Source organism: Carassius gibelio, chromosome B2, assembly GCF_023724105.1.
Source record: "Carassius gibelio isolate Cgi1373 ecotype wild population from Czech Republic chromosome B2, carGib1.2-hapl.c, whole genome shotgun sequence".
Classification (NCBI taxonomy): Eukaryota; Metazoa; Chordata; class Actinopteri; order Cypriniformes; family Cyprinidae; genus Carassius; species Carassius gibelio.
Window position 1 is genome coordinate 14,833,708 of NC_068397.1, and position 15,004 is coordinate 14,848,711.

The window sequence follows — 15,004 nt, forward strand, 5'->3', positions numbered from 1 at the left end:
AATAATCCACAAGTAAAAGTGAATATTGGGAAGTGAACATTTGTGTGCTTGTAAGAAACAAATCCATCATTAATATTTAATTTAACCATTGCTTCTAGCTAAAATATGAGTCATCTATCCAATAATATTTCTATTTTTAGTGAAAAGGTCATTTTTGTCTGAATCAGGAGGGAAATATGCACAGATTAAGCATTGTTTATAAGCCAAGACAGTCCAGAACAGTTCTCAACAAATATGTTGGTTGGTGGATTTTTGCTTCACAAGACATTACTTGATGGAGTGGTGTGGATCACTTGTGGATTATTGTGACGTTTGGACTCACATTCTTATGGCACCCATTCACTGCAGAGGATCCATTAGTGAGCTGTAAATGCCCACACACTCTTAGTTTTCTTTAATTTAAAAATATGCATTTTTATTCATTCATATGGTTGCAATGAAATTTTGTTAAAAAATATGGTAAGTATAGTAAGTAAAATAAAAAATAAAACAATTCTTTATTGACTTCTTAATTTTCATAGCTGTTGTTATGCCTTAAAATGTCATGCCATTTGTATGCATGTAATTTCACAGTATTTTCACCTCCTAAATTAGCCTTCTAGCCTACTTGTGCAGTCACAATTCTATAATGGTACAATTTACTCAGGCCAATGACTTTTTTGTATTACATTAAAATTATTTTTAGAATAGGTAATTGTACATAAATAGGATAAGCAAAACAAATATGATTATTTACTCCCCCGACAGAGGCCTTTTGCTAAAAAAAAAAAAAAAAACTTGGTTCTTGAAGATATGTGGGCAAAAATACAATGAATTACAAGGCTGTAGAGAATCGTTTATTATTGCAGACGTAGGCCTAAATATACTGATGTCTTAATTATAATATTTCAATAGGCCAGTTGTGAACTAAAGTGAGCCGGTCTAAGGCATGAAACCCCAGGAATGAAAATAAGTCCCACTCCGGCCCTGTACAAAAATACAAACTTACTAACAGATACAGACTTTCTTAGAAATTAACAATTCAAATGCAAATGATGTGAACAACTTTCTGTTTGCCATTTTATATTAGATACTACCTAAATTAGTTCTTAGGCAATGTAAAAAAAACAAAACACTCAGTTAAAACCAAAAAAAGGAGAAAAGAATGAAATGGTTTGTAAACTGAAATATAAGGATTTAAAAAAAAATGTGTGCAAAAGTCATGTTTACACTAATTTGCTCATATTTAATACCATGTGCTGCACTGACCATGCAAAGGACAAATGAAATGTGAGTTGGTCTTATCAGTGTGTGTGTGTGTGTGTGTGTGTGTGTGTATTTCTTCACATCAGCCAATCAACGGTATTGAGAAAGGTACACTCCTTCTCTGAGCTGGTAAACAAGTGGAGAATGAATGAATCAATAGAGCACCTCACCAGGATGTAAACAAAACTGAAGAGAAAACCTGAAGAGAGACAGACATTAGGCTACTACAGGGTTTTTAAGATAACTTAAACAGTAGACTATGAAACTAATTTACAATGTCTATAAATCTAAAAATACTGACTAATCCCTTGACTAACTGAAGGCACAGGGCAGTCCAACTCTGTGAAAAAGTTCAGATGAACACGTATGTTCTGTGTAAGTATTTTTGTGAGGTGTCAGGAAAGATATTGTTTTAAAGACGAAAGGACGATAAAAAAAATTATACAGCCTAATATAATAATACAGGAAACCCTCTCTATATTAAGCCTACCACCCTTTTCTATTTTGTTATTACGCTCTCTCATATCCACCTCTGGACCGTTATACCTTATTTGGAAGATGAAAGGTGGGGGCAATTTGTGCCATGACGCATGTAGCTCTGTGTGCAGGGGTCAAAGACCCGTTTGTTTAAAATGTTGGAAAACCGCAAAGTTTTGTCTTTCTAGCTACCAGCATAGACAGGAAACATGATGCCGAGGAGCGTCCTATCCAGGTGTGCGCGCTTGACGCAGCAGGTGCCTTTGGAAAGCGCGCTGTCCACCAGACACGGCGTCCACCGCGGGATGTCCTCTGTCACCATCCCGCCACCAGCGTGCATGCTCCGGCCGCTCGAGGCTCCTTTCCGGTACCTGTTTGGACCAGGACCCTCCAATGTGCCGCCTCGCATTTTAGCAGCAGGAGGGAGACCTATAATAGGTCACATGCATTCGGAAATGTTCGGGGTAAATCTCACGTTACATTTTAACGCACATTTTACAACTTTAATATGAATTATTGAAAAATAATGAAAAGAAAAATGCTGTTAAAACAATATTTAAACAAAACAATTTAAACAACAAATTTAAACAGTAATTTAAGGATCAAAATACATGTAAAGATCTATAGTTTGGCCAAGCAAAAAGTTACAAAACCACTTAAACATTTCCTTTAAAAAACGTCATCATCATCTTTAAATGCTTAGGCCTATGTGTTCTTTAAATATTTATATTCAAAACCTTTCTATAAGAAGCTATATTTAGTAAAGTTTAAGTATGCAACAAAATGTAAGAAATAATTTAAATACTTTACATTTTAATGCTATAAGATCTTAAAACAATCTTAAAAGCGCTTCACCGCTTTGTTTTTTAAGAAATAAATCTAATCATGTCAAACGACATTTGTTTTAACAACAGCAGAATCTACAAATAGCTTCATTTTTTCTTTCAGGTTTTTCAAATTAAATGTTGGAATAACTGATTTATAGATCTAGGCCCAAAAAAACAATATATTGATGGTGTAGTTTTGGTATCAGAGCTGCATTTGTGGAAACTTCGATGTTTTGAGGATTCTAACAGCCACTGCACATATTTTGTCACAGATTATGAATGACATCAAGAAGGGAATCCAGTATTCTTTTCAGACCAGTAACAACATGACACTGGCCATGAGTGGCTCCGGACACACAGCGATGGAGTGTGCAGTCTTCAACATCGTGGAGCCTGGAGAAAGCGTTCTCGTTGCCATCAATGGAATCTGGGGAGAACGAGTTGCAGAAATTGCTGAGCGGATGGGTATAAATGGCGTTCTATAGAAATGCACCCTTATTTGTAGATAGTATGAGAGCATGTTTACTCTTTAACATCTTTCTGTTTTCCCAGGTGCAAAGGTTCACACCTTGGTGAAAGCACCTGGAGGACACTTTACAAATGCAGAAATTGAGCAGGTGAAACTACATACCTATACTATTAGTTATAACACATATTTTAATTCCACATGCCACTGTAAGTTGGTATGACTAGTAAAGCAAACCCCTGCTCTATAACCAGCATTTTACATTCTACAGGCTCTGGCTAAACACAAGCCAGTTCTTTTCTTTCTGACACATGGAGAGTCATCATCTGGTCTGGTGCACCCAGTGGATGGCGTTGGTGATATTTGTCACAAGTAAGAATATTCTACAATCACTGTTGCACAAGTTATTACGCAACTTTTATAGTGCTTTTTTGTAAAATCTTTTTTTTTTACATGCAAAAATGTATGATTGGTGCAGACTGTGCAGATACACTTCTGACAAATGATTTGCTAAAAATAAATAAATAAAAAAATCAATAAGTATTCAAGAATAATGTTAAGGAAGTAAAGGTAAAATAAAAGGGAGGATTAATTTCTACATTGCAAGTACATGGTATTACTAGTATTTTACTTTACATATTTTTCACATATACAACATTGAAAAGAACCTGTGCACAAAGAATTTTAAAGTTAAATATCTGTATTGTCTACTGCTCCCCCAAATGCTCTTTTGAAGCTATCCTTAACTTGTTATACGTCTCTTGCATGGTTTTGTCTATGCAGATACAACTGTTTGCTCTTAGTGGATTCAGTGGCGTCACTGGGAGCTGCACCGCTTTTAATGGACCAACAAAGTGAGTGGATCAAAATATGAAGTTATTTAAATATAAAATTTTATGAGCATGAAACCACAATGTCATTTACGAAGTACATATTCGAAATCTAGATTGAATTTAACCATTCAAATCTTTTTCCTTTATAGATATTGATATTCTCTATACTGGTTCCCAAAAAGCCTTGAATGCTCCACCCGGCACAGCACCCATTTCATTCAGTGAAAGGGCATGGTGAGAAGAAATCTTTGTGCTTGCACACATCGAGTCATTCAAACATTTTAAAATGTTATTCATTTTTTTCCTCAAATGTGATATAGCCACAAGATGTTCAACAGGAAAACAAAGCCAGTATCCTACCTCCTTGATATGACCCACTTATCCAATTACTGGGGCAATGACGGCAAGCCAGATAGAATGTAAGTACTGTAAATGCAAACTTAGTAGAGCATGGTTGCAAAATTTAATTCCTGCAGTGCCACTCCTGGGGAGTTTAGTTCCAACACACTTCCCATACTGTAGTTTTAAAATAAACCTGAAGGACTTAATTAGGGTAGAAGCTAAACTCTGTAGGGCTGTGGCTCTCCATGAACTGAGTTTGGCACTTCTGTAGTGTGGATTGAGTTGAGGATTGTCTAAAGTTAACACTAAACTGTGTTTCAGATACCATCACACAGGACCTGTGTCTGGTTTCTTTGCTCTGAGGGAAAGTCTAGCCATCCTTGCTGAAACGGTAGGGGCTAGATGTGTTTATTTTATACTCAAAGTAAACATTTACCACCTTGCTCATCATTATAGCTCACTCTATGATGGTTAACCTTGTTGTCCCAAAGTCTACAATTATAGGATTTACTGCTTGTTTTCTCAACCATGTATTTTTGTTTGAACTGTAACAGGCCGGGTGTTTAGAGCATTTTTGCTCAATAAAAATCTGTTATACACATATTATATATATATATATATATATATATATATATATATATATGTGTGTGTGTGTGTGTGTGTGTGTGTGTGTGTGTGTGTGTGTGTGAGAGAGAGAGAGAGAGAAGTCATGCGACAAACCTTTGAATTATAGTGTATATACTGCTATTAGGCAGTTACTATACCTTTTTTTTAATGACTCGTATCTAATACTTCTAAAATGTATGCTCAAGGGTCTTGAGAACTCATGGAAGCATCACACAGAAGTTGCAGAGTATCTCTGGAAGGGTTTGGAGGACTTGGGCTTGAAACTGTTCATCAAGGACAAGGTAACTTTTGGTGACTTCATTTGTATTAATTCTCCAAACAATAATATAACCTAAAAGAGAAAGCAATTAATATACATATCCATTCCTGAAGGATCTGAGATTACCCTCCGTCACCACCGTTGCCATCCCTGAAGGGTATAACTGGAAAGAATTGCTGGCTTACATAATGAAGCATCACCAAATCGAGTTTACTGGAGGTCTAGGCCCCACTGTTGGCATGGTGAGTAAAAGCTTGTCAATGATAAATGATAATGCATTCAACAACATGACTGAATTATCATCCACTCAACTGTTTTCTAGGTACTGCGGATTGGGCTCATGGGATACAACTGCAACAAGGCCAATGCTGCAATGGCTCTCGCAGCTCTGGAAGACGCTTTAAAGCAGTGTCGAAAGTCCAAGGCCTGAAGAAAACGGTTGACCTATATATTGTTGCAGTTTCATATGGTGATGCTTGTAGTGCGAAAATTACACACTAATGTAAAGGAAGAGCTATTATATATGAGCAGTGTTAGGGAAAGTTACTTTTAAAAGGAATTAATCTCAAAATTGCATTACTTCCTAAAAAAAGTTTGTTACTTTTTATGGAAAGTAATGCGTTACATTACTTTTGCATTACTTTTTTAATCTGGGCAGGGATTGCTTGTTTTTAATATAAAAAAGTTCTTTCTTTTACAAATGTAAAACTCCTTTCACAGCAAAAGTGAAATGAATACACCTCGGGCTAAAGGAAGTGTAAATTCACGTCTGTACAGTAGAGGGCGCAGCTCAAACAAATTGCTTGAAGAATATGAAGAAGAGAAGAAAGATCAGACACTATTCAGCAATAACAAATGTCATTTTTGCTTATTAGTATGGTTGAGTTGTGAAGTCAGTAGCAAAGACACTGGTTAACAAAATGGGATTATATACAAAAATTATATTTGTAAAAATTATATTTGTCTGCATATCAAATTATTGCATGTTTGTATAATATTCCAAGTTTGCATTTGACGTTTTATTAATTTTGAGGAATACCGAATCTGTTTTTGTGCAGAGAGATGAGTAAATCAATGTTCATATTCAGTCTAGAACTACAGTAACATGTTCACACAGCGCACCCAACGCCTCTGTACTTACTCCCGATTTCTCTCAACATGGCAACACGAGAGCTGTCAGTCAAAACATGGGAAACAAAGTAACTAGTGTTACTTATTTAAAAAACTCACTCAGATATGTCCTTCTAAAAATTAAAAAGGTAATCGTTACTTTACTAGTTTACTGATATAGTTTACTAGTTTACTGATTACATAACTCAGATTACTTATAATCCCCAACACTGTACATGATGTTTCACAATGGTTGGTATAATGAGGAAGAATTTTAGCCGATTAGAAATTGTACATTTATGCCTCCCATTGCATCACTCCAGCACATGAATGACCTTTATAAAAACACTACAGAGAAATAAATCATTAATATTATTTGATCATTTGGGATTACAATGGGAGTTCAGTAACAGTACACAGGACGTTCAAACCATTGTGTTATTTATTTTCCTTTTGAAACTAACAATGAGAAACATAATGCCAAAAATAAAAAGTTGAACAACATTTACCAAATTTAAATTGGTACTGAAATAAAAATCGTGCTTTGGCATTTCCAGAAAAACAAAACATGAAAGTAAAAACTCAGTGCCTCTAAAACATTTCAGACATCTACATGAACAAACTGCCAAAAAGCTAGAAAAAGGAAATGTATTACAAAAATCACCTTTGAATGTTTACAACTAAAAGCACTGCCAGAATCATTGCAACTTTTCTAAACATAAACCAGCTAGGCATCGCAACGGTTTCAACATTCTCCACTAAAGTGCCTTTGCACTTTGTCTGCTGGAAAGATAGTAACTAGCTGCACCAAAAAGTAGTGCTGAACCTCCTCCATCCACACGAAGGTCATTTTGACCTTCCCCTCGGCATCCTCGTAAAGGACGATGAACTGCTCACCTTCGTACTCCAACTCGAGCACTCTTTGTCTACTGTACATTTTTACAGTAGAACTGGCACACCAGAAGGGACGCTGAGCCTCATCCAGCACCGTCAGAGTCATCATGCAGCACCGCTGGATATGTGGAGCAAGCAAACATTGTTGTTTTTATCATTCCTTGATAAAGGAAGCAAGTTAAGGACATGCATATCTAACTAAAATACACAAACAGTGTGGCAGCATATTTTCAGCTATTGCTACATTCTCATTTTGTAAATCCAGCTATCAACTCAAAGCTGCACTTAAAGTGCGTTTAATTTCAGACTTTCAGTATTTGGCCTTGTTTATGTTCCCAATGTTGTAAACAGCGTGAAACCTACCATTCTATTTATAGACCGTATCCTAAGAATAGCATGCCAGCACTAACCAACCAGTCATTTCCAGGGAGAAATTAAGTCTAAATAAAGTGTCCGATTAGCATAAGAATCAGGAATGAATCCTAGGTACCTCAACTTCTCCCTTCAATCCCTCTGCTTGCCATGGAAGACTGATCTTCGCCACAGGCACGTGCTCGGATACATTAGCGAAATCAATGGCGATTAACTGCACAAATTCCCTTTGTGGCATCACTGTGTGAAGCCCAAGAACATTCATATTATTCACATATAATTTTAATATCAAAACACTGTTCATAATTTTTGGAAAACCAGACTACGGAGGGCAATAAAAGTGAAAAATGGGTTAACAAAAATGTTATATATTTACCTCTGCGGGTGTACAGTGGGGAAAACCGCCGACACAGGATTTGCCGAACTGGATTGTGAAGCACAATGTGCAGAGTGTATCCATGGCGGCTACAGTCAGGGTCCACAGCACTGTCATCTGCAGGCATGTAGGGACTATTGATGTGAACAAACACACTAGGTTAAGGGACTGTGTGACATGTTATCAACTTTATCAAATAAATAAATAACCATTAAGAGTTGTGCACCAAAATCTTGACCCGAGAAGACTTCTTTCAATCAGTTTGTGGAAGTGCAGGTTGACCATGATGAAGGCAATTTTCCAATTGCCCTACAAACACCACAAATTAAGATAAAAACAAAAACATAGACAGGATTATGTTTTCAATAACTATATAAAGTCAGTATTTAAAAAAAACGAATCTGAATTTTTTAGAATACGGATACAACCATCAAGTCATTTAGATTATTTTTTCCATGTAAATATTAAAATTCTACATCATTTTAAATGTTGCAAGTTCATTTAGAATGTAGGGTATTAATATACACATATATACAACTGCAATATTGACCGGTAATCAATATAGTACTGAAATACTGTACTGTGCATCCCTAATAGAACTTGGCTAAATAAATCAACATACCCTCCAGAGCCCGATGAGGATCCCTTTATCAAACTGCAGCACCTTCACAAGCCTGTCAGCACCAAAGAACGACCAACGTCCTGTTCTTTGCAAAGCCGTCTTGCGAATCAGAGAGCGCCACCTTGGCCTGCACATGAGAGGCATTAGTCAGAAGAGTACGTATTATGCTTCAGATCATTCAGATGTTTCTTACTTGTCTCCTGGAGCTGGTGAAGCCGGACACATTATTCCATGAAGCTGCAGGGTATTAAGAGTGTACATGAGCGGCCAGATACCATGGTTCCAGCACACTGTAACCGATGAATCTTCGAAGAAAGTGTGCGTCTGCTTATAGACAATTTCCCGTCCGTTCCTATTTGTGAGGGTGATCTCCCACTGAATGTCTAACCTCCTGTAAAACACCGCAAGCACAGGTGTGTTTCCTCACTTTCACTGTGGACATGTTATAAAAACATTTGGCAGCCAGAAAATGGTAGTTCACCCATAAATGAACATTTTCTGAAAATGTGTTCATTCACCCTCGGGACAGGAATGTGCGGTCTAAACAAATATGATGTGGGAGGATTGACTTTTTCACTGGATTAAATATTATGGATCTCACTGATGTATTTGACTTTTTCAAATACGCAGCTTTTCACTACACAAGACATTAGCTGATGGACTGGAGTCACATGTTTTTAGCAGCTGTTTGGACTCTCATTCCGACGGCACCCATTCACTGCAGAAGATCCATTGGTGAGCAAGTGATGTAATGCTTAAGTTTTCAGAATCTGCTCTGATAAAGAAAAACTCATCTACATCTTGGACTGAGGGTGAACAAATTTTCATAAATGCTTAGCTTGTAATGTTTTTTTTTCTTCTTTTCTCAAATAAATATCTCTACAGTTTATATTTTCATGCATACATATATTTTTGGTTTTGATAAATGGGTTAAATTACTTATTTGGTCTACTGCTCTGTGTCATTAATTAAAAATGCACATTACACAAGTTATGAAAATGCTTTTGTGTAGAACTAATAAGCATAACAGGAAAAGATAACTTTCTGCCCTGTTGAAAAGCAGCGAGCACTTATGTTCTACCTGAGGACATGCTCCGTCAGAGCTGGCATGCCCGTGTGCGGGTTCATGTGTTTTAGCTCTGTTTTCCACATGGTGTCCTTGTAGCCGGCCATCTCCTTGAGCAGCAGCTTCTTCCAGTATCCAGCAGGCTTCTCCTCCACAACGGTGCTGCTCACTGCTTCTTTCATCATGCTTACTGGGGGTCTCCACATTTTCTTTTCAATCTCAGAAGCATACAACACAGACCACAGAGCACTGGACGTCCATGTTAATATATAATATTCCTTATTCAAAAGATTTATAGCAATAACTCACTTGCTGTTGGCCAGATCATGAAACCGCTTGTTGACAAAGCTGATGTTGAACAGAGAGGAGGCATCCAGAAAGGAAAAGATCTTCAAGATGATCTCAGAAGGAAGTCTAAGATGGACACATAACATGCAGTACAGCTTTGCTGTATTATATACAATAATATACATCTAATGCAAATGTAAATATTTGCACGTGGATTAACTTGCCTTTCCATATAATTTCCATGGCTGCCCTTTGCGCAAAGTTCAAACGCAGGCCGAGTTTTACACGGTTCACGTTGCAAAGGCGTCGGCATTGAGGTGTCATCTCTCCGCCTATGACAAATGAAGAATAAACGTTCAGTCTACCTGTAAGAAGTGTGTCGTCATCATCTAATTGGTATCCAACGCGACTCGACTGCCTACCTTCCCGCACGAGCAGATTCCTCAACCCGAGTACCACCACGTGCAGGTGAATTTTCTTCATCTTTCAGAAGGCCTCGTCTTAAATTGAGGAGAAACTCGACAAGACCGGTAGCCATGATGAGTTCAAGGTGTTTGAGCTCACTCTCTTTACTGATTACACTGCTGGCCTTTGACCTCACACGATAACTTCGCTAGAGGGAAGAAAGATCGCTGACTCTTTAGATTTAGGTTTTATATCAGTTAGAAAGTTACAATTCAGATATCAAATCATAATTTAAATATAACACATCTAATTGAAATCAAGTTAATAAATTTAAATATGTTATATTGGATTCTCACATGTATATTGAATTTTACATGAATAACTGACGTCTTGTTTTGTGCTGTATATATGTTTTTCTTTCCTATTATAAACACTTAAACAGCTTTAATGAAATGAAATGTTTGACCATTTGGATCATAAACCCATTCTTGCAGAAATAAAATGGCATGTACCTGTATAAAAATATTTACAAAAAATAGCCTATAACTATAGCAAAACTATATATTGAAGTAAAATTGTGTCAAATCAAAATGTAAAAATAATAGCCTATAACACTATCATAATAAAATTATATATCGAAGTAAAATCATGTCAAATCAAAATGTAAATAAACAATGTTTTAAATCTTGTGTCTGTTATATTGGATTCTCAAAGTTTTTGACAATAACATTTTTGACAATGAATAGTTGACTGGTACTATGTGTATGTAGCGTAGATATTAGTTTTATTAAAAACAACACTTAAGGAGCTTTATTTTCTTTTTATCCTGTTTAATCTTGTGTTTTTATTTTTATGGGTGGCGTAACGTGTGTTTAAAAAGAATAAAAGTAAACGTGTACTTTTATAAAAGTAAAATGAAAGTACATCACGGAAAATAAACTGAAGCATTTTGTTTTTGTTCTCTCTGTGTGTTTTTACTTTTTTTTTACACCTAAATATACATACATACATAGGCCTGCATATATATATATATATATATATATATATATATATATATATATATATATATATATATATATATATATATTCAATGATTGTTATGATACTCAAGTGTAGGCTATCGATACAGCGCCTAATAACTACATCTCCCAGAGCTCCCAGTGTTTAATCAGGAAGAAGACACGCACTGTGATGGCAAACACAGATAGTTCAACCGCAGTGCGAAATAAATTTAGTGTTACTTAAATTGATAAAATTCGTGGTTACTTGAAACATTCAAGCGGAATGTCATATCCATTCAATCTCTCTGGTAGGACAATATGATGATTCCATTTAAATTAATTAACACCTGATTTGTCTTATTTCTAGTGGATTTCCAAGCTTTCGTCTGTAGTGCATACGTCAAACGTAATACCATTAAAACAAAACATGCATTTAATAATCAGCAGGTGCATTAGAACGTTATAGTGAATATATTTCATATCTCGGACAAGCGTGCTTCGACTTTATTTCCCGTGTCCTCCGTGTTTCCGCAGCGGAGATGAACCCCGCGGTGCTGCCGCTGGACTGGCTCCTGGAAACCTGGAGGTCCGATGAGCCCGGGGAGGGATTCTTCCCTTCCATCACGCCTTTTCGTTACACAGAGACTCTTCATTTCTCACATGTAGGACAACCCGTGATCAATTTTATTAAGTAACAAAACAACCCAAAGGTTTTACTTTATTATGCCATGTTCTGACCCACAGGCATACAGTCATTCTGACTATATTACATTTATTTCAGGTTTAATGCATTCCATGCTGAGAGCAAAAAGCCACTTCACAGGGAGTGTGGATTCATCAGGATTCAGCCAGGCACCAACAGGGTGGCCTTCATCATCGCACAGAACTCAGGTGTTTAATTTGCTGTTTTTTTAAACATTTCTTATGTAATCACGTTCCAAAAATTTAATATTTGTAATTGGGTTGTTACTTAAAATACTCATAATCGGACTACAGCTACTTTTATTGATGAAATGTTTACATATTATATACACAATGGCAACACATACATTCATAATAAATTGATTCTCTGTTAATGGTCACATGAAATGTATGTAGAGATAAAATATTTAATTTTAGTGTTCGAGTGTTTATTTGTTTATTTACATTCTATGAATATATTACATCTATTCATTTACATTAATGATTAACTTTTTCATTAACTTATGGACCCTCTTCTTTTAATGCACAACATCCAGTTTAGGGTCCTTGATGTTGATACAAATTTTATATTTTCTTTCTTTATAATTTTGTTATACTTTATCAGATCATGTGACTGGAGTAACGTTGCTTAAAATTCAGCTTTTAAATCACAGGAATCAGTTACATTTTAAAACATATTCAAATACACAGCAGCTATTTTAAATATTATTGAAATAGTATTTGCTGTATTTTGGATCAAATAAATGCAGGCTTGGTGAGCAGAAGAGAATTCTTTAAAAAACAAAAATCTTAATGAAAACTTTTGACTGGAACTGTATATAACTAGTTTTATATGACTAGTTTCTAGTTTTTTTACACACAATATATTATTTTCTTAAATGATAATCATATTCGAATGGATTCTTAAAATAATCGAAAAGTAGTCAGAGTACATTACCTAAAATATGTAATCTAATAGAGTACGTTACTAACTACAATTGTTGCAACGTCATTTGTAATCATTTACAAACTATACATTTGAAAGTAATAAATCCAGCACTGTCTATAGTACCATGTATTTTTTTAAATCGACTGCTTCTACCTCTTCCAGGTCTTGTGGAGATTGAAGAGGGGGAACTCACTGGACAGCAGCTGACTCTGCACAGTACCGCCCTGGCTAGAACATCTTTTGCCAAGCAGTGTTAATTTCGTTGACTAAATATTTTCGTCATTATTTTCGTCACAAATATATTTTTGCGGACGAAAACGAAACGAAAACTAAAAAAGAAGGCACTGATGGAGACTAAAACTATGACTAAATTGATTGACATTATCGTCAACGAATAAAGGACGAGACAAAAATAGACTGTGACGAAAATCAAATCAGCAGACGGGAGAGATGCGAGGAATGAACAAAAGAACCGGCAAAACGGAACAGGCGAGACTGCATGAGAGAAGAGAACCAATTCGAGCCTGACTTATTGAGACGTGAAGCGAAGGTTTTCAGTTTTTAAATGAGCTCCCGGGAAGAGAGCATTCGAAGAGGTGATGTCTAAAAGAGCGACAAAATGTCCACAGCTCACTTCATGCGGAGCGCTCATTCGTGGCAACACAACCAATTTGAAAAGACATTTACAGACGAGCCACCCGGACATTTTCTCAAATGTAATTTCACAGCGTTGTTCTTTTGTTTATTGAGCTAAGCAAAATTGGAAGACTGCAGTGCGTAGATGTTGTAGCATTAAATATTACGAACTGAAAAGTACTTTAAAATAGCCCCTATCAAGTTAGATGAGAGCACAATACTAATACGTAGTATTATGATACATACATTTGATTAATACTAATGTTTAGTATATTTTATAATGTTCTACTTGTTGACAATATCACAAATATTTCTATATTAGTCATGTGAAACGTGAATGTTCACATCCTATCATTATACATACTAATCTAGCAATATTGTAGTATTTAAAACATACAATATTGCTAGACAAATGAATACCTTATAAAATCTTGTTACTTTTTTTATCCATCCAACTTATTAAATGTTTACTTTAAATGTATGCACTCCTTGTTCAGCTCAGCTGTAAGCTTTAAGGTCCTGGACCTAACTTTATTTTTCTTTTATTGATGGTCAATTGGCAGCTAGTTATTGTTTACATTATCATGACAGTGTTTGTTGCTGCATAAAAGCTTTTGAATCGAAATAAAGACACAGTTGTGTTGAAATAAAGTTGAATTTGTGTTTTATATATTTTGGTTAAGTTTGTTTCCTATACCAGCTGTAAAAAAATTGTCTAGTAAATCTGTTATTGATTTTAGTCTTATTTTATACCAAGCAATTTTAGTCGACTAAAATACCAAGCAATTTTAGTCGACTAAAATAAGACTAAAATTAAAACAAATCAGATGACTAAAACTTGACTAAAACTAAAAAGAATTATAGTCAAAAGACTAAGACTAAAACTAAATTAAAATATTGTGTCAAAATTAACACTGTTGCCAAGCAACCTTATGTTCAACAGGTCTTATGACTCAAAATGTTCATCGTGTACCATGTCAGATTAATAAAAAAAAATCTCATGAGAAGTGATATTTCATAAAGAAAATATGTCTTGAATATTGCTGAACTGGCATAGTAATTAGAATAAATGTTCCACTAACCATAGTGATTTTTGATCAGATCTCCAGGCACATCCAGTTGAAGCCGGATGGAAGACTGGAACAGACAATCTCTATGGCACTGGAAGGACAGCCTCTGACGCAGCATTTGCACATCCCTTACCGCAGGACTGATTAACTGGCTGTCATGTGGGAGGAAGATGTGTACTAATGTACACACAAAATATTGATGGTTTATATATAGCAACCTGTGGGTGATGGTACTATTTCTGTGAGTAAGAATGTTATCTAAAGTAATAAATGTGATCTGACCTGTTTTCCCAACAAAACAAGCTTTGTAAATATTGTTACAATATATAAAGGGGTCACTCATTTTGTATAATGTAGAGCAACTACAATAAAAATGTGAAAGTCTTTTCAAATTTAAAGGTGCACTGTGTAATTTTTAGCGGCATCTATCGGTGAGGTGGAGAATTGCAACCAACGGC

The 15,004-nt window shown here is 35.7% G+C and overlaps 3 protein-coding genes across 5 annotated transcripts; 2 read left to right on the forward strand and 1 right to left on the reverse strand.

Moving 5' to 3' along the window:
* Positions 1 to 1,910: 1,910 nt before the first annotated feature.
* Positions 1,911 to 6,033, forward strand: agxtb (alanine--glyoxylate and serine--pyruvate aminotransferase b). The gene is made up of 11 exons (XM_052549407.1): positions 1,911 to 2,186; positions 2,822 to 3,014; positions 3,102 to 3,166; positions 3,287 to 3,387; positions 3,799 to 3,869; positions 3,998 to 4,082; positions 4,169 to 4,267; positions 4,512 to 4,581; positions 5,003 to 5,098; positions 5,190 to 5,318; positions 5,399 to 6,033. The coding sequence occupies exons 1-11, from the start codon at positions 1,932 to 1,934 to the stop codon at positions 5,504 to 5,506; spliced, it is 1,272 nt and encodes a 423-aa protein (XP_052405367.1). The 5' UTR covers positions 1,911 to 1,931; the 3' UTR covers positions 5,507 to 6,033.
* Positions 6,034 to 6,610: 577 nt separating this feature from the next.
* On the reverse strand, positions 6,611 to 14,695 carry zgc:161973 (uncharacterized protein LOC556635 homolog). Its single transcript, XM_052549406.1, has 11 exons — positions 14,559 to 14,695; positions 10,227 to 10,417; positions 10,029 to 10,136; positions 9,826 to 9,930; positions 9,532 to 9,765; positions 8,644 to 8,841; positions 8,451 to 8,577; positions 8,055 to 8,137; positions 7,829 to 7,962; positions 7,571 to 7,692; positions 6,611 to 7,198 (listed from the first exon to the last, which is right to left on the reverse strand). Exons 1-11 carry the CDS (start codon positions 14,559 to 14,561, stop codon positions 6,932 to 6,934), a joined length of 1,572 nt encoding a protein of 523 aa, XP_052405366.1. The 5' UTR covers positions 14,562 to 14,695; the 3' UTR covers positions 6,611 to 6,931.
* Positions 11,386 to 14,944, forward strand: LOC127951513 (peroxynitrite isomerase THAP4). Of its 3 annotated transcripts, XM_052549408.1 has the most exons (5): positions 11,396 to 11,518; positions 11,745 to 11,901; positions 11,992 to 12,101; positions 13,003 to 13,092; positions 14,564 to 14,944. In XM_052549408.1, exons 1-5 carry the CDS (start codon positions 11,494 to 11,496, stop codon positions 14,692 to 14,694), a joined length of 513 nt encoding a protein of 170 aa, XP_052405368.1. In that variant the 5' UTR covers positions 11,396 to 11,493; the 3' UTR covers positions 14,695 to 14,944. The 3 variants fall into 3 exon arrangements, 1 of the variants encoding a protein (XP_052405368.1); XR_008152661.1 differs by lacking the exon at positions 13,003 to 13,092 and having other exon boundaries at positions 11,386 to 11,518; positions 11,745 to 11,872; positions 14,578 to 14,944; XR_008152660.1 differs by lacking the exon at positions 14,564 to 14,944 and having other exon boundaries at positions 11,386 to 11,518; positions 11,745 to 11,872; positions 13,003 to 13,035.
* Positions 14,945 to 15,004: the final 60 nt, after the last annotated feature.

Bases quoted from the DNA above. Each gene is read 5' to 3' on its own strand.
- LOC127951513 (XM_052549408.1), top strand. From the start codon at position 11,494: ATGTCATATCCATTCAATCTCTCTG. The intron at 11,902-11,991 runs GTAACAAAACAA...CATTTATTTCAG, and splicing joins CCCGTGATCAATTTTATTAA to GTTTAATGCATTCCATGCTG. The intron at 13,093-14,563 runs GTTAATTTCGTT...CACTAACCATAG, and splicing joins AACATCTTTTGCCAAGCAGT to TGATTTTTGATCAGATCTCC.
- zgc:161973 (XM_052549406.1), bottom strand. The intron at 9,931-10,028 runs GCAAGTTAATCC...TGTCCATCTTAG, and splicing joins CATGGAAATTATATGGAAAG to ACTTCCTTCTGAGATCATCT. The intron at 8,578-8,643 runs GTAAGAAACATC...TCTCATGTGCAG, and splicing joins TCACCAGCTCCAGGAGACAA to GCCAAGGTGGCGCTCTCTGA.
- agxtb (XM_052549407.1), top strand. From the start codon at position 1,932: ATGATGCCGAGGAGCGTCCTATCCAGGTGTGCGCGCTTGACGCAGCAG. The intron at 2,187-2,821 runs GTAAATCTCACG...ATTTTGTCACAG, and splicing joins TGCATTCGGAAATGTTCGGG to ATTATGAATGACATCAAGAA. The intron at 3,870-3,997 runs GTGAGTGGATCA...TTTCCTTTATAG, and splicing joins GCTTTTAATGGACCAACAAA to ATATTGATATTCTCTATACT.